Source organism: Plutella xylostella, chromosome 23, assembly GCF_932276165.1.
Source record: "Plutella xylostella chromosome 23, ilPluXylo3.1, whole genome shotgun sequence".
NCBI classification, from domain to species: Eukaryota; Metazoa; Arthropoda; class Insecta; order Lepidoptera; family Plutellidae; genus Plutella; species Plutella xylostella.
The window spans coordinates 8,587,322-8,603,053 of NC_064003.1; the positions used below are offsets into that span (position 1 = coordinate 8,587,322).

Consider the following 15,732-nt stretch of genomic DNA (forward strand, 5'->3'; position numbering starts at 1 on the left):
CTTTCACCACGACAATAATTATTTTAAAAGTAGCAGTATATTAAAACACTGTACGCTATTAATTTAAGTTTTAGAATTGTAGGTATATATATTATTATAACTATCCGAGTTGGTTAGTAATGTAAAGTGTGTGTGTGTGCGTGTGTGTGAGTGTGTGTGTGTGTGTGTGTGTGTGTGGGTTTAGACCAGAGATATGTCAACTACTTTGTCTAAGGTTTAGACTGACTCCAGTTTAGGCCTAGTCATCCAATCCGCACTGGGCCCGCGTGGTGGACTAGACCTAAACCCTTCCTTCATTGGAAGGAGGCCCGTTCCCAGAAGTGGGGACGTGATGGGTTGTGATGATGATGATGACTCCAGTCGTTGGGTCACGATGTTGTAGTGTGCATGATTAATTGATTATTAAATACGATTTAAATGTGTTTTAAAAGAAGGGCTAATGAGTATTTTTTGTTTTAGCAAAGAAACAGCGCGTGGCTTAGATAAATATATCTGAGCAATAAAGTCTATTTCTGACGTAGCGACGGTCGATCAGCCTTCAATACTGGGGAGGGCGGAAGCACCACACAATGAATGGTAGTAACTAGTAAGTAAGAACACGAGATGTTTGTTTTCGAGCCACCCTCTCTACATGAGGGGAATCACGTAGCATTTTCATTCACGACTTCGTCATAATATTACTACGAGTTGTTATAGAGTATAAAGGTTGGTAATGTAATAGAAAGTTGGAAATATCATCAAAGCGAACTTTGAAAAAATAACTATAGTTTAGTTTGCTAGTTACCAACAAATTAATTTTGTGCGTTTAACAAATTAATAGGGACTGGTGACATAAAATTAGAATCAGCCAAAGTACAAAAATAAAAAAGTTATGAATGAAGTCGGTCTTACTTACATCAAATATTTTTCCGAGATCGGAGCCGAGACACGAACAGTTGTATGCAACTAGGCCGAGCTCTTTCACCTGTTCACACAAAATTGCAACATAAATATAAATATATTATCAAATCAATTCAAGTAGAAATGAAAAAAAACAATGAAGGAAAACTGACATTATTTGTAAGTTTCATAGGCTACATTTTAGGTACACAAACTTGCCACAAGAAAACCTGTTACAGATTTTAAAAAAAACACGAAATACATTAAAGTATTTATGAAGTTGACAACTTGGATTAACACACACTTTTTATCCCAGGATTTCCATGGGAAAACGTTTTAAGGTGATGCGAACTTCGCGTATTACAGCTACAATCACAACCAATGAAAAAGTTCCAAAGACATACAGAACATCAATGGCAGGTGGCACTTTTTCATTGCCGTTTAGTTTAAAATAAAACATACACATCTAAGTACCTACCTGAGTCAGAGACCTCCAGTCCATGTTAGCACTGCCGATGTACAGGTGCTTGCGGTCCACGATCCAGAACTTAGTGTGTAGCACACCGTGGCCCAGTAGCTTGGAGAAGTTCAGGCTTCTTACCTGCACATTATAATGTTCTATTTTAAAACACCTTCAAAGAATATGGGTTATATGTTTTACGTGTCTGTGTATCTGGACGTGGTTAGAGTGTATTAAAATGCATTAGGGATGAATTTTATTACTTTAAACAACTAGGTATGTAAATAAGAATGAGTTTAAGATATTTTAACTGTCTGTCTGAGTATGTTTTTTTTAGACCTACGTAAAAATGGGATAGATTGTACATGTAATGATGTCGGTTTGTGACCAGCAATGTTATGTAAATAAACATTAGACCTATATTTACCTGGGCAGCTTTTTTCTTAACTAAATATTCAGTATCTATATTAGGGTATTGTTTTGTGGGCCAATTTTGAGCAATTCTTAAATTTATATTTCTTTTTGACCCAGCAGCTAACAATGCTTGGAAAACTTGTTCTCCCTGAAACAAGAACATACATAAATAACATTGACCAATGTTTGCTTCTAAAATTTCATTAAATTTCACTAATACATACCTCTATAGAAGAGTTATATGGATATTCTTCATTATACCTAAGACTCCAATAGAAGGATGCTATTTCTATACTGGATTGAGCTACGTCAATTAAATCTAGCCATACATTCTTAGTGGGTATGTGAGTAATATTAGGCGGATACATGTGACCCTCTGGTATACTTTCAACTAAGGATAACCTGCAACAAAATACTTTATATTTAATTATATTAAAGCTAAGGGTAAACATATGCTGGCTTGCCTATTTTAATGGGTCACACTGGGAAAATCTTAAAAAAATTCTTTTGGCAAACCAAGATCTGTTTACCATTATACATCATAATACATACATATACCTAGTTCATTTTCGTGACAAGAAATGATAATGATGATAGGCAATAGTTTACATTTTTATATCATTATTTACTTAATTTTTCAGGTCCTCAACAAGTTCCACTCATAAAACAGATGAAATTTTGAACACTTGTTGGCAAATTTCAGCATTTAGTGATCTTACATATTGTTTACTACAAGTATGATAGAGATAGATAGATGATGTATGCTTTATTTGTAGATCAAAAATAAAGCAAAAATTAACAAGTTACAGATTAAATAGTGTACAAAAGGTGGTCTTATGGCTTAAAGCAATCTCTTCCAGATAACCTGTGGATGGATGGACTAAGACATTAAGTTATATACACAGACAATGACGTATTTGTATACACTGACCAACACTGGTACTATCAGCAGGATCACTATGGACACGGGGATGTATGACATTGTATACACTGACCTACACTGGTGCTGGCAGCGCACGCTGGGCGCGGGGCCGGGCGCCGCGGCATGCGAGCCGGGCTGGTCCAGCAGCGGCACCAAGACCACTAGCACTATCAACAGGATCACTATGGAGACCGGGATGCAGGACGGCCTGCACCATATGCTTTTCTTTTTTCTCCTGTTGGAAGTTTATTGGGTTAGTTTTTGAATTTAGATGGTAAGTGATGGAGTTTTGTGTTTTTTTTTGTGGGTTACTGAACATACAGGCTTAGTAAATAAAACTTTGTAGCATTTCTGTATCGGCTTTGCATAGCCTATAAGTACTAGCACTCAAGTAGGAGACACGTTTATTATAGTATTATAGTAATAATGAATTATTGTTCCAATCAGTCAGCTCTGAAAGTAGTTAGAGCTGATTCAGTATAGTATACAAACAAACAAAGAATCCAATCTTCTTTGTAACATTATCTAAAGATTAAAGATAAGTTAAGTTAACAAAGTAAAATGTTACCTATCATTGTAGCTGTTTCCATTTTCATCCCTCATCATGAATATCTGCTCCCACTGCTCCAGCTCCTCATCAGATGACGAAGCGTTCCCCACACTCCCCGACTCGAGCACAGTCTGCGGACAACACAAACATATTTACAACTTATGACTATGTTTACAACTTGTAAAAACAGCGAACTTCAAAATGATTTAAGGTTATGATCTATCCCGCCAGTACAAATAAATTGATTTATTGATTGTTTGCAAGTGACTGATAGATAGTTTATTTTTTCTATTAGAATAGAACAATAGAACAATACATGGGGTGAAAGAAATGCAACGTTTGCATTTTTAACGTTTATTAGTTTGTAACAAATTATTTACTTGTATGAATGCAGCCGCATCTTTTTTATGCGGGTTTCCTAGTGTTAAATTCATTGCGTCACTAATTCTTAAGATAAAACCATGTCAAAACACAAAACAAAATAATGCACTGAAAATGCAACAAAACTGCAACGCGATCAAAACTTTTGTTTGTGACATTGACATTTAACCGGAAGTGGACAATATTAGAGATGGGCAATCACCAATCACTTTTATTTTGAATCGATCGATTTAACTTAACGTAAAACTAACCATTTATTACTATTAAGGAGACACTTCGTTATCAAGTTATTATAAATATTTGATTAACAGTTGATGTACAAAATATATTTACAATTATAACACAGTCACGATCACAACACGTAGAAAACTGCATTTTTGTTAATCCCGAGTTTCCTTTACAGGCGGCGAGCTCCGTGCAGGCGCATTAGTGGCAAAAATATTACTGCAAAGTTCATGACGTCGGCTTCGCCGCATTGTGCATGTGCGTTTTAAATACTGGGTTACTAAACCCGGAAACTATGCAGGCCATAACAATCAAGTTAGGTAAATAAGTTCTACCTATTTAAAGTGATTAAGGTTTTATTAAAATAACAAAAAAATCCGCAATGTGTTTATACATACTGGCATAAAAATATTGTTTCAGAAATAAAATTTATGAATAGGTAACACCGAAAGTAGGTCGGTCGTTCGATGTAAAATCACAAGAAAACCAATTTTCGAAGGTTCACTAAAGTCCTTGGGTTCACTCAATCAAAACGGGTGACAGGCACTGCACTTGCACCAGCTTTATTATACTTTTTTAAACCAACTGAATCAATCTCTTACCCCCACTTTTTACAATCCGGCTGGTCGCGTGACAATGACAATCTAGGCAGTGCGAGGTTGTAATGTCGAAAATGGAAAATAAATATTTCACGATACTACCTACTAAATAATGATACGTTACAAACATCAAGCTGAAAGTTTTACTTTAGATTTATGGTGGTACTTAGCTACAAGTTACCATGTTAGAAAATGATGATTGCTCGCTTGTAAATAGGTAGGTAGGTAGATGCTACCATACCATTATTGTTATTATAATAAATAAATAAATAAATACCTACTTAGAAGTAGTATTTCATAGGTACTTAAGTACTTACTTAAATTCTAAATTCTATTTAGGTTTTTTTCATATTTAAAAAAAAAAAAATTTTTTGCAACCTCCTGCATAAAGTCATAAAAATAAAGAGTGCGATTTTGCAATGACTTTTTGTCATTTTCAGTTATTTACTTTACATTAGTTAAATACATGTTTAAAATAAAATATCGATTGATAATCTCTTTTGAATAATTTGTGCTTAAATTAAGGTTTAAATTAACTACCGTATTCATATATACTTTATAGATGGTCTGTAGGTTTCATGTCTACGAATAAAGAAAAGGCTTTTTATGTTTACCATTGTATTACCCTTCCCAATATTTACCTCTAGATATGAATGGAGAACTTTCCTAAGATGTTTTCGCCTAGTTTTGGGTCAACGAACTTGTTTGTTTTAGGGGTTACGGATAGGCGGGGGTCAATCGGCTCGTGACGTAGTAAACCTAGATCTGATTTTCACAAATAAAAGTTGGCGCCAAAAATATCTTGTCTATGGATAAAATACGAAGTTAATTAGACTTCGTTAGCATTTATAGAGACGACAAAAGAGAAGAAAAGAATTTAATAAAAGGTCAAGAACCTTTACTCTCAGACCAAAACCCCCACGAACTGCAAATAGGTGCATATGATTTTAATTAGTTTTGTCATTAATAAGATTGTTAGCTCAGAGTGTTAGTCAGATTCTGCTATTCAAAAAACTATTACATTGCTTGTTAATGATTCATACACGGGTATACACTTAGCGTCTTGGGCTAAAAGTAAAACCGACTTCGCGACATATGAGTCATATTTAAAACATAGACACATCAATATGTATTAAGTTTAGTTAGTGTTTTCAGCAGCAAGGTCGCATGCTAAGTAGATGGTGATAACGCAGCGTGTAGTGTACTAACTGTTGCTATGGCAACACGGTGTAATACCAATAATACTTTTACGAATATAAAAATGCAAAAACAAAAGGCGAATTGCAAGAGACATTAGTATTGGCCTATGCCTCTATTGGTTTTTATGAAAAGTATGTTAAATGTTCATGTTCACTACATGTAAGTAGCACTAATTGTACGCTTGTGGTTGTGGTTGTAGATTTAAGTTACAGTTACAACAAAAGCATTTTTGCATACCCAACAAAAAATAATTGTAAGTCTGCTAATATTTTATTTTCCTAGTTGACGACTTACTTATAACTAAGTAAATATTTTATTTTCTTAGTTAGTTGACGACTTTCCAGAGCTATATGTAAGTTCACAGGTTCCTTCGTGTTTTATTAGGTAGGGCCCATAAAACGACTATTATAAGTACTTTACTTATGCATGTAGGTATAGGTTAGGTACTTAGGAAAGTAATTAAACAAAAAGACATTACATGTTTTATCTCTTTGATCACTTTAACGATCTCGATGCAATCACTTGGAAATGATGGCTCTTCTATAAAGAGGTTTTATTACCAGATACAGCACAATAAAACTCAAGAAATACGTTAGAGCGAGCCTGTAAGACTGTACTTCATCATCAACTGAAGCCGTTGTGATACCCCTTGGTAGTCCTGTAAAATGCTATTGCTCCTGGCTGTCATTCAATTTAGGTGGATACTGTAAATGAGAACTTTTAATTGAACAGCAATTAATCATTTCACTGTCCACCACAATAAAGACGAAATAAGCAAGGTATGTAATAATGGGTACACTAGAGTCCGCGTCCTTCTATGCAATAATGGCTATTATTGACTTGTGTCGACGATGTCTTCATTCAACTGAGGTTTCATGGGTCGTGGGTTTGTTTACGTATGTAAAGAGACACTGGGAAAAGTGTTATCAGACATTTCTTACCTCTATGTTTTATATGCCACAAAAGTCCACTCGTTACGATCTAACGACTAGATATTGAGAAATTATGATTGCTGCCACGTCTTTTTTGTTGGCTTCATTAAAAAATATTGAGTCATCGTGTGAACGAAATACCTTACCTAGTTGAGATATATCTATCAAAAATATAACTAAAAAAAAGAAGTGAAACTGACAATTGAAATCTCAAAAATAATATTTTATAATATGTAGGTATAGATTGTAACTAGTAAATAAACGAGGGAACTTTTGTGCCATTATGATAGCGTGGCGTTGTCTTCTCTGTTGGACATAAGTTTTCTACATATTTTGCTGTTGTTGACTTCGGTGGAGGATTAATTTGAATAAGCATCCAAATCATCGCTTTAGTATGTAAAGCAATCAACACAACTTTTGAACTTAAATGGACACATTGCGTGCGCTTGTCCTAATATTCCCCTCTAATAGAAATTTCAAAGCAATTTCAGGCTGTCGTAAATATTAATTTATTGTTTTTGTTTGCTTTTAATGTTTACTAGAATAAATTGACTTGAATGCCTGTTACATTGTTGCTTGTTGTGCGTGATCAATTTCATAGATCAAAATAATTGCCCTATTTTATATTATTAAGTAGGTGCAGTGTAAAGTCTTTCCTTTATTTCTACAAGACCACAGACGGTGTCGGCAAAATGTCACCTAGAGGTCACCAAGGTCGCTGTGGTAAGCTAAAACGGATGGCTATTTCGTATGATAAAACTTACTAAGTCACACCACTTTACATATGTTTGAACATTGAACCCTTAAGATATGCTAGGCTTCGTTTTAAATCAGAACTGCCCTGAAAAATCCTTACGGTGTGGTATTAAAGTTCATTCTGCCTTGTGTTACGGGACTGTTTACTTAAAATACAGTATGCATCTAACATGACTCGCTCAAGTATCCACTTATCTAAGGGCATACATTAAGCCTTTTGTGGAAGGTTTGAACGTCATGTAAGCGATGTAAGGGTTTTAGACCGGTCAAGAGGTTTGATAGTACACTTAAGAAAATTATTGAATTTTCTTTTATTCGACGTAGGTACTGCATTAAAAATAAGTACTTCCTTAGTGAATTTATTATTATGAACTATACCTATGTGTCAAAAAAGGCTGGGCCTGGTCATAAAATAATTAAATATACTTAATATAATATTAAAGAGACAGTTAAAGCAAAAAATATTTAACATCCACAATTTAGACTAAAACATTTCCGAAGCAGTACCTAAACATTTGTGAAAAAAACGAAAATCTCATTAGTAGAACTGCCGAGAACTAACGAAGAGAACAGTCTTCTATTTGCTTTGCACCCGATTCTTGCAACCAGAAGGGCTAGTACGGGGCGCATTTAAGACGTGATAAAAGTTTTGCATCGCGCTCACTCACTTCGCGCAGTCTCAAGAGCGAGCGCGACGGAGAACTTTTGTCACGTCTTAATAGCGCCCCGTGCTACATGGCCTGATTAGTTAATGATCGTGGCAACTGGAGACTACACTCCAGAGTACAGTTAAGGCATGGCAGTAAAATAGAGTAAGCATGAATAATCTCACTTCGTCAATTGAAAGAAACTGTAGATACACAATGTAATTTTAATTAAAGTTTCAAGGAGCTTAATACTTATTTGTTAAAATTAAACTGTATTTGGAAAGTAAACTGATAGAATTCATAGCAGGATGGGATGGAATAAAGAAATCAGTTAGTGAAAGGCCAATGACAGATTTTTTGAGAGCCCCGTGAATGAATAAGTAAATGACTATGATAAAAATGCTAAAAATGCATTGATATAAAGATAACTTTATTCAGAATTATGTATTCAAGATATTAAGCACGATTAATAAGAATCCAGGTTAATCGTTATAAAAGCGATTAGCAAGTCTAGATACGATCTAGGTAGGAACTAAGCTAGCTAAGTCTAACCTTACTGGCACGCTATGGCAGCATATGGTCACTTTATTCTGTTATATATTTTTTATCTATAGTTTTATTCACTTACGGGATTTTAACAAATATGCTTAGGCACTTATATTGTTATTGTTAACCGTTAGCGGTATCAGACTGTGTTTTTGACAATACTTTTGTGCTCGCTACGCATTAGTTACCTAAATGTCAAGAAATACCTAAGTAAATATTGCCCTGTATTATTATACTACGTGTTAAAACAAGGTTAAGTAAACCCTTTGATGATGAAATTATTTTAACAGAAAATCGGGCAACATTTTACTTGCCAGCTTAATGTTGACATTGACAACGGTCCTTAATTCCTATTCTATATAAATCTTCTTGTAAGTTGTGTATGAATACGTACCCCTTCTCCCACTACGTGACTCTCAAAGACGCGACTACGAAGCAACCCATATTCATATAGATATAGTTTATACTAGCTGTTCCCGCGAGCTTCGCTTCGCCTTAAAAAAGTTTTCCCGTGGGAATTCCGGGATAAAAAGTAGCCTATGTTCTTTTCCAGGGTCTAGACCATATGTATACCAAATTTCATTCAAATCCGTTCAGTAGTTTTGGCGTGAAAGAGTAACATACAGGCAGACAGACAGACACAGTTACTCTCGCATTTATAATATTAGTTAGGAGTTAGGATTGACAACATATAAATTAGCAGACAGCTCGGTGTTGCTTACCGCCATCAGACCGCTCGGTAATATATTTGAATGATGTTTTATTAGTCGGGTGGTAGCAGAGTTGTGTAAGTGTGCTACGACCTTAACCCTCCTGAGGCGTAGGTACGTATGTCCAGCAGTGCATGATCATTGGCTGATGATTAGATTAGATGAGAAGGCAGTGCATATTTATTGACATTGTATTTCTTTAGGTAAGTACTTACTTAAATGACCTGGCACCAGGTCAGACTTTGAAGGCACAACGACTATTTAGTATTATTTATAAATATTTTTCTTTTATTTCTTTTATTTGAGGAAAAATTCAAAAAGTGTTCGATTAAAAAAGCGCCCTAATTATTTTTTTTGTGTAACGATTGTTGAATACAAAAACCAACATTAAGGATATATTTTATTTCTTTGTGGCAACTGAAGAACCAATAATCAATTATACGAAGGAACTGTATTTAACTAAGTATCACTGGACAACTTAACACGAAAGCAGCCTTCGGACAACTAACAAGTTTTTATAACGTGAAATATTTTATTGCCTAAATTAGGTACGTTTAAAAAATCGATGTGTAGCACACTATTATCTATTAAAGTATAAAATTACATATTTTGTTGTCTTTTAATTTTAAAATCGATGTAACTACTCAAGTTCATGAAAGAAAAATAACTAAATATCTAATTGATTGTCAATCAATTCGTAGTAGCAATTTATAGCAGAATTAAGTATCTAATTCGATAAAATTGCATGTAGTAGCTTCCACTAAAGAAAGCTCATCTCGGCTTTATCTCATACCTGCCAAGTAGCCAAGGTACCTACTATATATACCTACCTTATTGTTCATTGGTCATCATCTCAGCCATAGGACGTCCACTGCTGAACATAGGCCTCCCCCAATGTTTTCCACCTTGTCCGATCGGACATGTTCATTGGTGCATAATATAAACATACACCAGTATATAGATAAAGTACTAACTTTAATAGTATTGCCGATGAAGCTTATGAATCATACTACAGTTAGAATGGATTCGTTTTAGTTGTCGCCGTTCAGTTAAATAGGTTTTCGATGATCTTGCGGAAATGAGAGAAGTTGTAGACTTGTTGTATAGGTAGATGCCGACTTAAGAATTTCTTCTACGACGGTCGGGAAATGAGATGAGAATGGATATTTTGTAATGAATTATGATTTTGGGATCTCATTGGTCATTTAATACACTCACGGGCACTGAAATAGTTCCACTCACAAAAAGCCAAACGACCTAAATTTTTTCTAACATTTAATTTAAAATATGAACAAAATACGAGTATTATTGTTTTAGTTGGTAATATCCTGATGCTTTGTTAAATGTACTTCAATGTTGCAAAAGACTTCAGAAAGCTAGCTTTTTGCGTTTAGGAGTAATTTGGTGTTTTCTGAGTGGAACCTTTTCATTGCCCGTGAGTGTATAAGAACAAGTATTACATGGATTTTCCTAAATTTGACGATTACAGGACTGAGTTGCGAGACTTCTTTGATGAAGTATGAAGTTAGATATGTAAGGTCAAATGCTGTAGATATTCAGCTAACAGGTGCACGTACGTCACGCGAAATGTGAAGTCCCATGAATATTATAGCGGTACGAGAGCATACAAGCAGCGCTCCCAAGGGACCCATTCAAGCAGCGGCAAACTTCAATTCATATTTTAGTAGGCACCTAGGAACATACAATGTCATTTGAAGGTACTAATGTACCTACTTGAGCTTAAAGGTCAGGCTGTTTCCAGATTTTTTACAGTCTTACGTTAAGGTCTGTCTACAAAATGGATTAAGTAATGTGATAATTAAGTGGGATTAGTGGCATGATAGGTTCGACTACTTCGAACATACTATAAATATGATATAAAAACAGAGATATATGGTTGATGGATATATCTAAGAAAAAATATATAAACATATAAGTTTCATACATGTACTTGAGTTAATGCTAAATGTACCTAGGTAGGAAAAAAGTGCATTTTATTTTTATCGCTTTACTGTCGATATAAATATTGATATCGCGATGCAAAGATATCTCAGATAGATAACGATTTGAATTAATAAATAGGTAGGTATTTGAATTCTTGATGCAATCATAATTATGCACTACTGTCAAAAATAATATAATTTTAAAATAAGTGTCGGTTTTTAATCCACAACTATGATAGATGTAACAACATTCTACTTTTATTCTTTTGTGCCAGTAATTTGTCTCCTAGTGATTAATGCCTTCAGGTTTACTAACCTGCAGTGACCCGATCGGATCGATTGATTCAACTTCTTCAATGGAATAGAAAAAAACGCGTTTTACTCGCGTTAAAGGGTTGTTATTATTGTAGTGTTGTGGTTAACAACAGGCTGTCAAAAAGGCGGCGGCTTGTTGTTTGATATTTTTGTAACCGAGACGCCGTTTTTGTTCGAACGTTATTTTTAACCATCTACCAATAATGAGGAGTGTTGGGTTGAAAGTCTGTGGTGCATATACTTACATATTAGTATCTTTTCTTCTACATGAAGGTACATTAAGTATGGGTCCAAGAAGCATTACAATATTTCAACATAATATATTACAATGTGAAGGAATATCATGTCCTTAGTATTGATTATATTATCTAACCGCACCTAGTCACTTCCTTTGAATTAAGTAGGTACAAGTTACTATACGTGCTACCTAAATCAACGTCAAGTCGATTACTTGCTGTTTCCAAGAATGTAACGATAGGCTCATCAAAAGTAGGCCACTTCGCGAAATAACCCTGCCATGACTTTATCATCCACATTACTATACAGAGAGTTGGTACAGGTAGGTACAGTTGATTACTTACTTAGTTCTTTAGAAAGCTTTCGAGGAAAATGATCTAAACGATCAAACAAACGCTTTCGGAAGAGCTGCCTTTATTTGTTTTAACTTGTAGGTAGGTATGAACATACGTAGCAGTTTATTACACAGACTGGAGATCGATATATATAAATAAGTACATTATGTATCCCAAAAAAAAGAGTCAACAAAGTTCTGGTTGAAAGAGCGTGATCTTAGCAGGCGCGCCGTGTTTGCATGTCCACGGTATCGACGCTTACCTCACAGCTTAATGATAATATATTTATTATTGGGACAAGGTCGACGATCGAACCGTGGTGTCTGCAGCGCCCAAGTCTTTCTTTACGTGTAAAATAAAAAATCGATACACAACCGAACAGCACCGGCATCGACACGCAACATTTGGTAAAATCAACATCCAATCACGACACAAATCACTCCGGCGACGACTCACCTCGAAAAGAAGCAGCTTGCAGCGCTCAGGGGCCGACGCCACGCGATATGTACTTACTCAGTGACAGTTTAATAGGCACTGTACTTTATCGATGCGGTATCGGTTATTATGCACAAAAGGAGTGGACTGCACATGCTCTGCGACGGTTATTATCGGGACAAGGATGTTATTACAAGACAGCGGCAGTGACTCACCGACAGGCCGGCGTGGCAGCCCGACGTGGAGGACTGCTTGCGGTGCTTCGGCACACACACCTGCATGGAGCCCTTGCCCGCGGGAGGCCCGGCGCACCCGTACTCGTCGCTCCTGTTGTTTCTTGTCAAGTTGATGTTGTTTGTGTTGTTAACTTTGACGAGAATGTTGCATGTTTGCGACGCGATCTGGAACAGGCCTTCCTCTAGGTTGCGTTTGTTTTGGTATTGGCGGTTGAAGTGGAGGTAGTCCCACCAGGAAGGCATTGTTTGTGGAGGTTGTCGAGTGTGGCGGGTGTCGGCGGGTGGCGCGTGCGGGCCGCGCGAGCGTCTGTCGCGGAGTGGTGAGGCCGGACCTCGCTGGTACTCAGTCTGTACTATGGACTTGCGCACGGAACTTTAACTTCGACAGACAAGTTTTCGTAAACTTTAAAGAGTTTGGCGGTTAATCGATAGTTTGTTTAATTCACTGATTGTTTGCTGAGTGGGAAGTGATGTTTCGATTGTATCGAGTTCAATTAGGATGAAGGTTGGATGGTTACGTGACTGGCATTAATGTGGTTTGGTGAATTCTAAATTAGTGACTTCGCTGTGTAGATTCTGTTGATGTTTGATTCACTGAAATGAAAATACGAGGAATTCTGCCTACGTACCTACATCGGTAGTAAGTTTCTTTCAAGCGAACCTCGCGTTGAAAAGCTAGCAATAAAATTTATTACCGACGGCCGAATGGCGTAGTGGTTAGTGACCCTGACTACTGAGCCGATGGTCCCGGGTTCGATTCCCGGCTGGGGCAGTTATTTGTTTAAACACAGATATTTGTTCTCGGGTCTTGGATGTGCCCGTAAAATGGCAATAGGCCCGCCCCCTATTACATTGGGACTAACATAACACTCTGGCGAAAAGTGGGTGCAGCAATGCACCTCTGCCTACCCCGCAAGGGAGTGCATTAGTACAAGGCGTGAGTGCGTGTTTTTTTTTTACCTACTAGATTTTCGCAGAAACAAAGATAGACTTTGTAATGATCCAGAATCTGGATTTATCGATTTTTTTTCAGAAGCTAGCTAGATTTTTCGCCCCTCTCAATCTGTCGCCCTACGCACTGGCCTTCTTGGCCTATTGATAAATCCACCACTTTAATAAATAAATAACAAACTGTCTATCAACGAAATGGATGTTCGGAAGAAACAAAATTCGATATTTGCTTAAGAGTCATTTCAGAATTTGCAAGCATCCATCATAATAGTGCTTGTTAATGGAATATAAAAAAAACGCTACGAATTGCTACGCCGCCGTTGTCTACAAAACATTTCAGTGATCGTAGCACTTCGTAGCTGGTCGTAGCACTTTCGTAGCCGTTCGTAGCAGTTTTGTAGCACAAAATTATTAACCTTAGGGCGTCTTGCACAACAAAGTTAAATAAAATTAAATCTATGACCTCTTGCTCTGACATTATGGACATTATACTGTCAGAGCAAGAGACAAACTATTTAATTTTATTTAACTTTGTTGTGCAAGACGCCCTTAGAATGTATTGTATCTATACTATATCCACCACCTTTTTATGACTTTTTTTATACAGCGAACTTCGTGATGGTATACCATGGTATAATCATTTAACTATCGGTGGCGTATGTATACACTGTGCCAACTGATAAGTATAGGTACGTATCTGTTGTGAACTCTTAATTTTCCTATCCCATCTGCAAAACTCGGTGTTATGTTAGATAATAATTACATACATACATAAATACTTACGTATGATGACGCATGGTGCAGAGACATGGACACTGACGGTAGGACTGGTCCACCGATTTAAAGTCGCTCAGCGTGCTATGGAGAGAGCTATGCTTGGGGTTTCTCTGATGGATCGTATCAGAAATGAAGTTATCCGTCAGAGGACTAAGGTTACCGACATAGTTGTCAAAATATGCAAGCTGAAGTGGCAGTGGGCTGGTCATATCTGCCGAAGAACCGATAACCGTTGGGGTAGACGAGTTCTCGAGTGGAGACCACGAACAGGCAAACGCAGCGTGGGACGCCCTCCTGCCCGCTGGACTGACGACCTTAGGCGGGTGGCGGGTAGTGGTTGGATGAGGAAGGCCGAGGACCGAGTGTTGTGGCGCTCTTTGGGAGAGGCCTATGTCCAGCAGTGGATGATTATTGGCTGATGATGATAAATACTTACGACTGTAATCCCTAAAGGGGTAGTCAGAGGTGACTCGCAATCAAGTCACCCACTTTTCGCTGTACATTTGTACTCACGTGACAGGTCGCAAGCCGTCTCGCCGTTTTTGAATGAGTACACAGTCTACTTAGGGTAGGTAAATAAAATAAAATAAAATGTGTAGGAGGATGGAGTTTTCAACAACTTAATTATTTTTTATTTATTTTTTGCATCAAAATTATTATTTGGCTTAAATTTTATATGTATTTTTTTTTCTTTTATCTTTGTAGTTATTGCATGTCGTATGTACTATGTAGCATGGATTTTAATCTTTAAAATATTTGTACGCCCTGTGGCATAGCATAGCGGAACTTTGTTAATATTTACCACCTTACCATTATCCTGTGTTAAACAAATAAATGATTTGATTTGATACGCAAGAGTTTCTCAAAATAATTGAGTTCCTGCGAAAAAAACTATGATTGCCATCCTTTTCAGATTAAAGAACTCATTTTTACCTGATGTTTTTTCTTATACTACTCATGCCTGCACCTGCAGCGAACCCTACTAAAATTGTAATGGCGAAAATTGTGAGTATGTGTGTGTGTATGTTTCTTACTTCTTTAAGTCAATACAACTCAACCGATTTTTAAAATAATGAAATTTTGTATGTAGTCAACTGACACCCTGGATAACACATAGGCTACTTTTTATCGCGGAATTCCCACAAAAAAACTTTTTAAGATGAAGTGAATCTCGCGGTTAGTTGTCATTTGTTAATTACAATTCATACAAAAATCACTAACATTAGCCTCAGCTTTTCACTTAAATTTACGAACTACACATGGCATGAAATTAAACATAATA

General features: G+C 36.5%; 1 protein-coding gene across 1 annotated transcript in view; it reads right to left on the reverse strand.

The window, feature by feature from the left end:
* LOC105392236 (5'-3' exonuclease PLD3) overlaps positions 1 to 13,023 on the reverse strand; it is a 29,412-nt gene extending 16,389 nt beyond the window's left edge. The window contains exons 1-7 of the mRNA XM_038113500.2: positions 12,702 to 13,023; positions 3,244 to 3,356; positions 2,749 to 2,910; positions 1,978 to 2,155; positions 1,767 to 1,901; positions 1,358 to 1,480; positions 896 to 964 (exon numbers count right to left, since the gene is read on the reverse strand). Of these exons, the coding sequence (XP_037969428.2) occupies positions 896 to 964; positions 1,358 to 1,480; positions 1,767 to 1,901; positions 1,978 to 2,155; positions 2,749 to 2,910; positions 3,244 to 3,356; positions 12,702 to 12,965 (1,044 nt within the window). The 5' untranslated portion in view covers positions 12,966 to 13,023. The remainder of the gene's footprint in view (positions 1 to 895; positions 965 to 1,357; positions 1,481 to 1,766; positions 1,902 to 1,977; positions 2,156 to 2,748; positions 2,911 to 3,243; positions 3,357 to 12,701) is intronic.
* Positions 13,024 to 15,732: the final 2,709 nt, after the last annotated feature.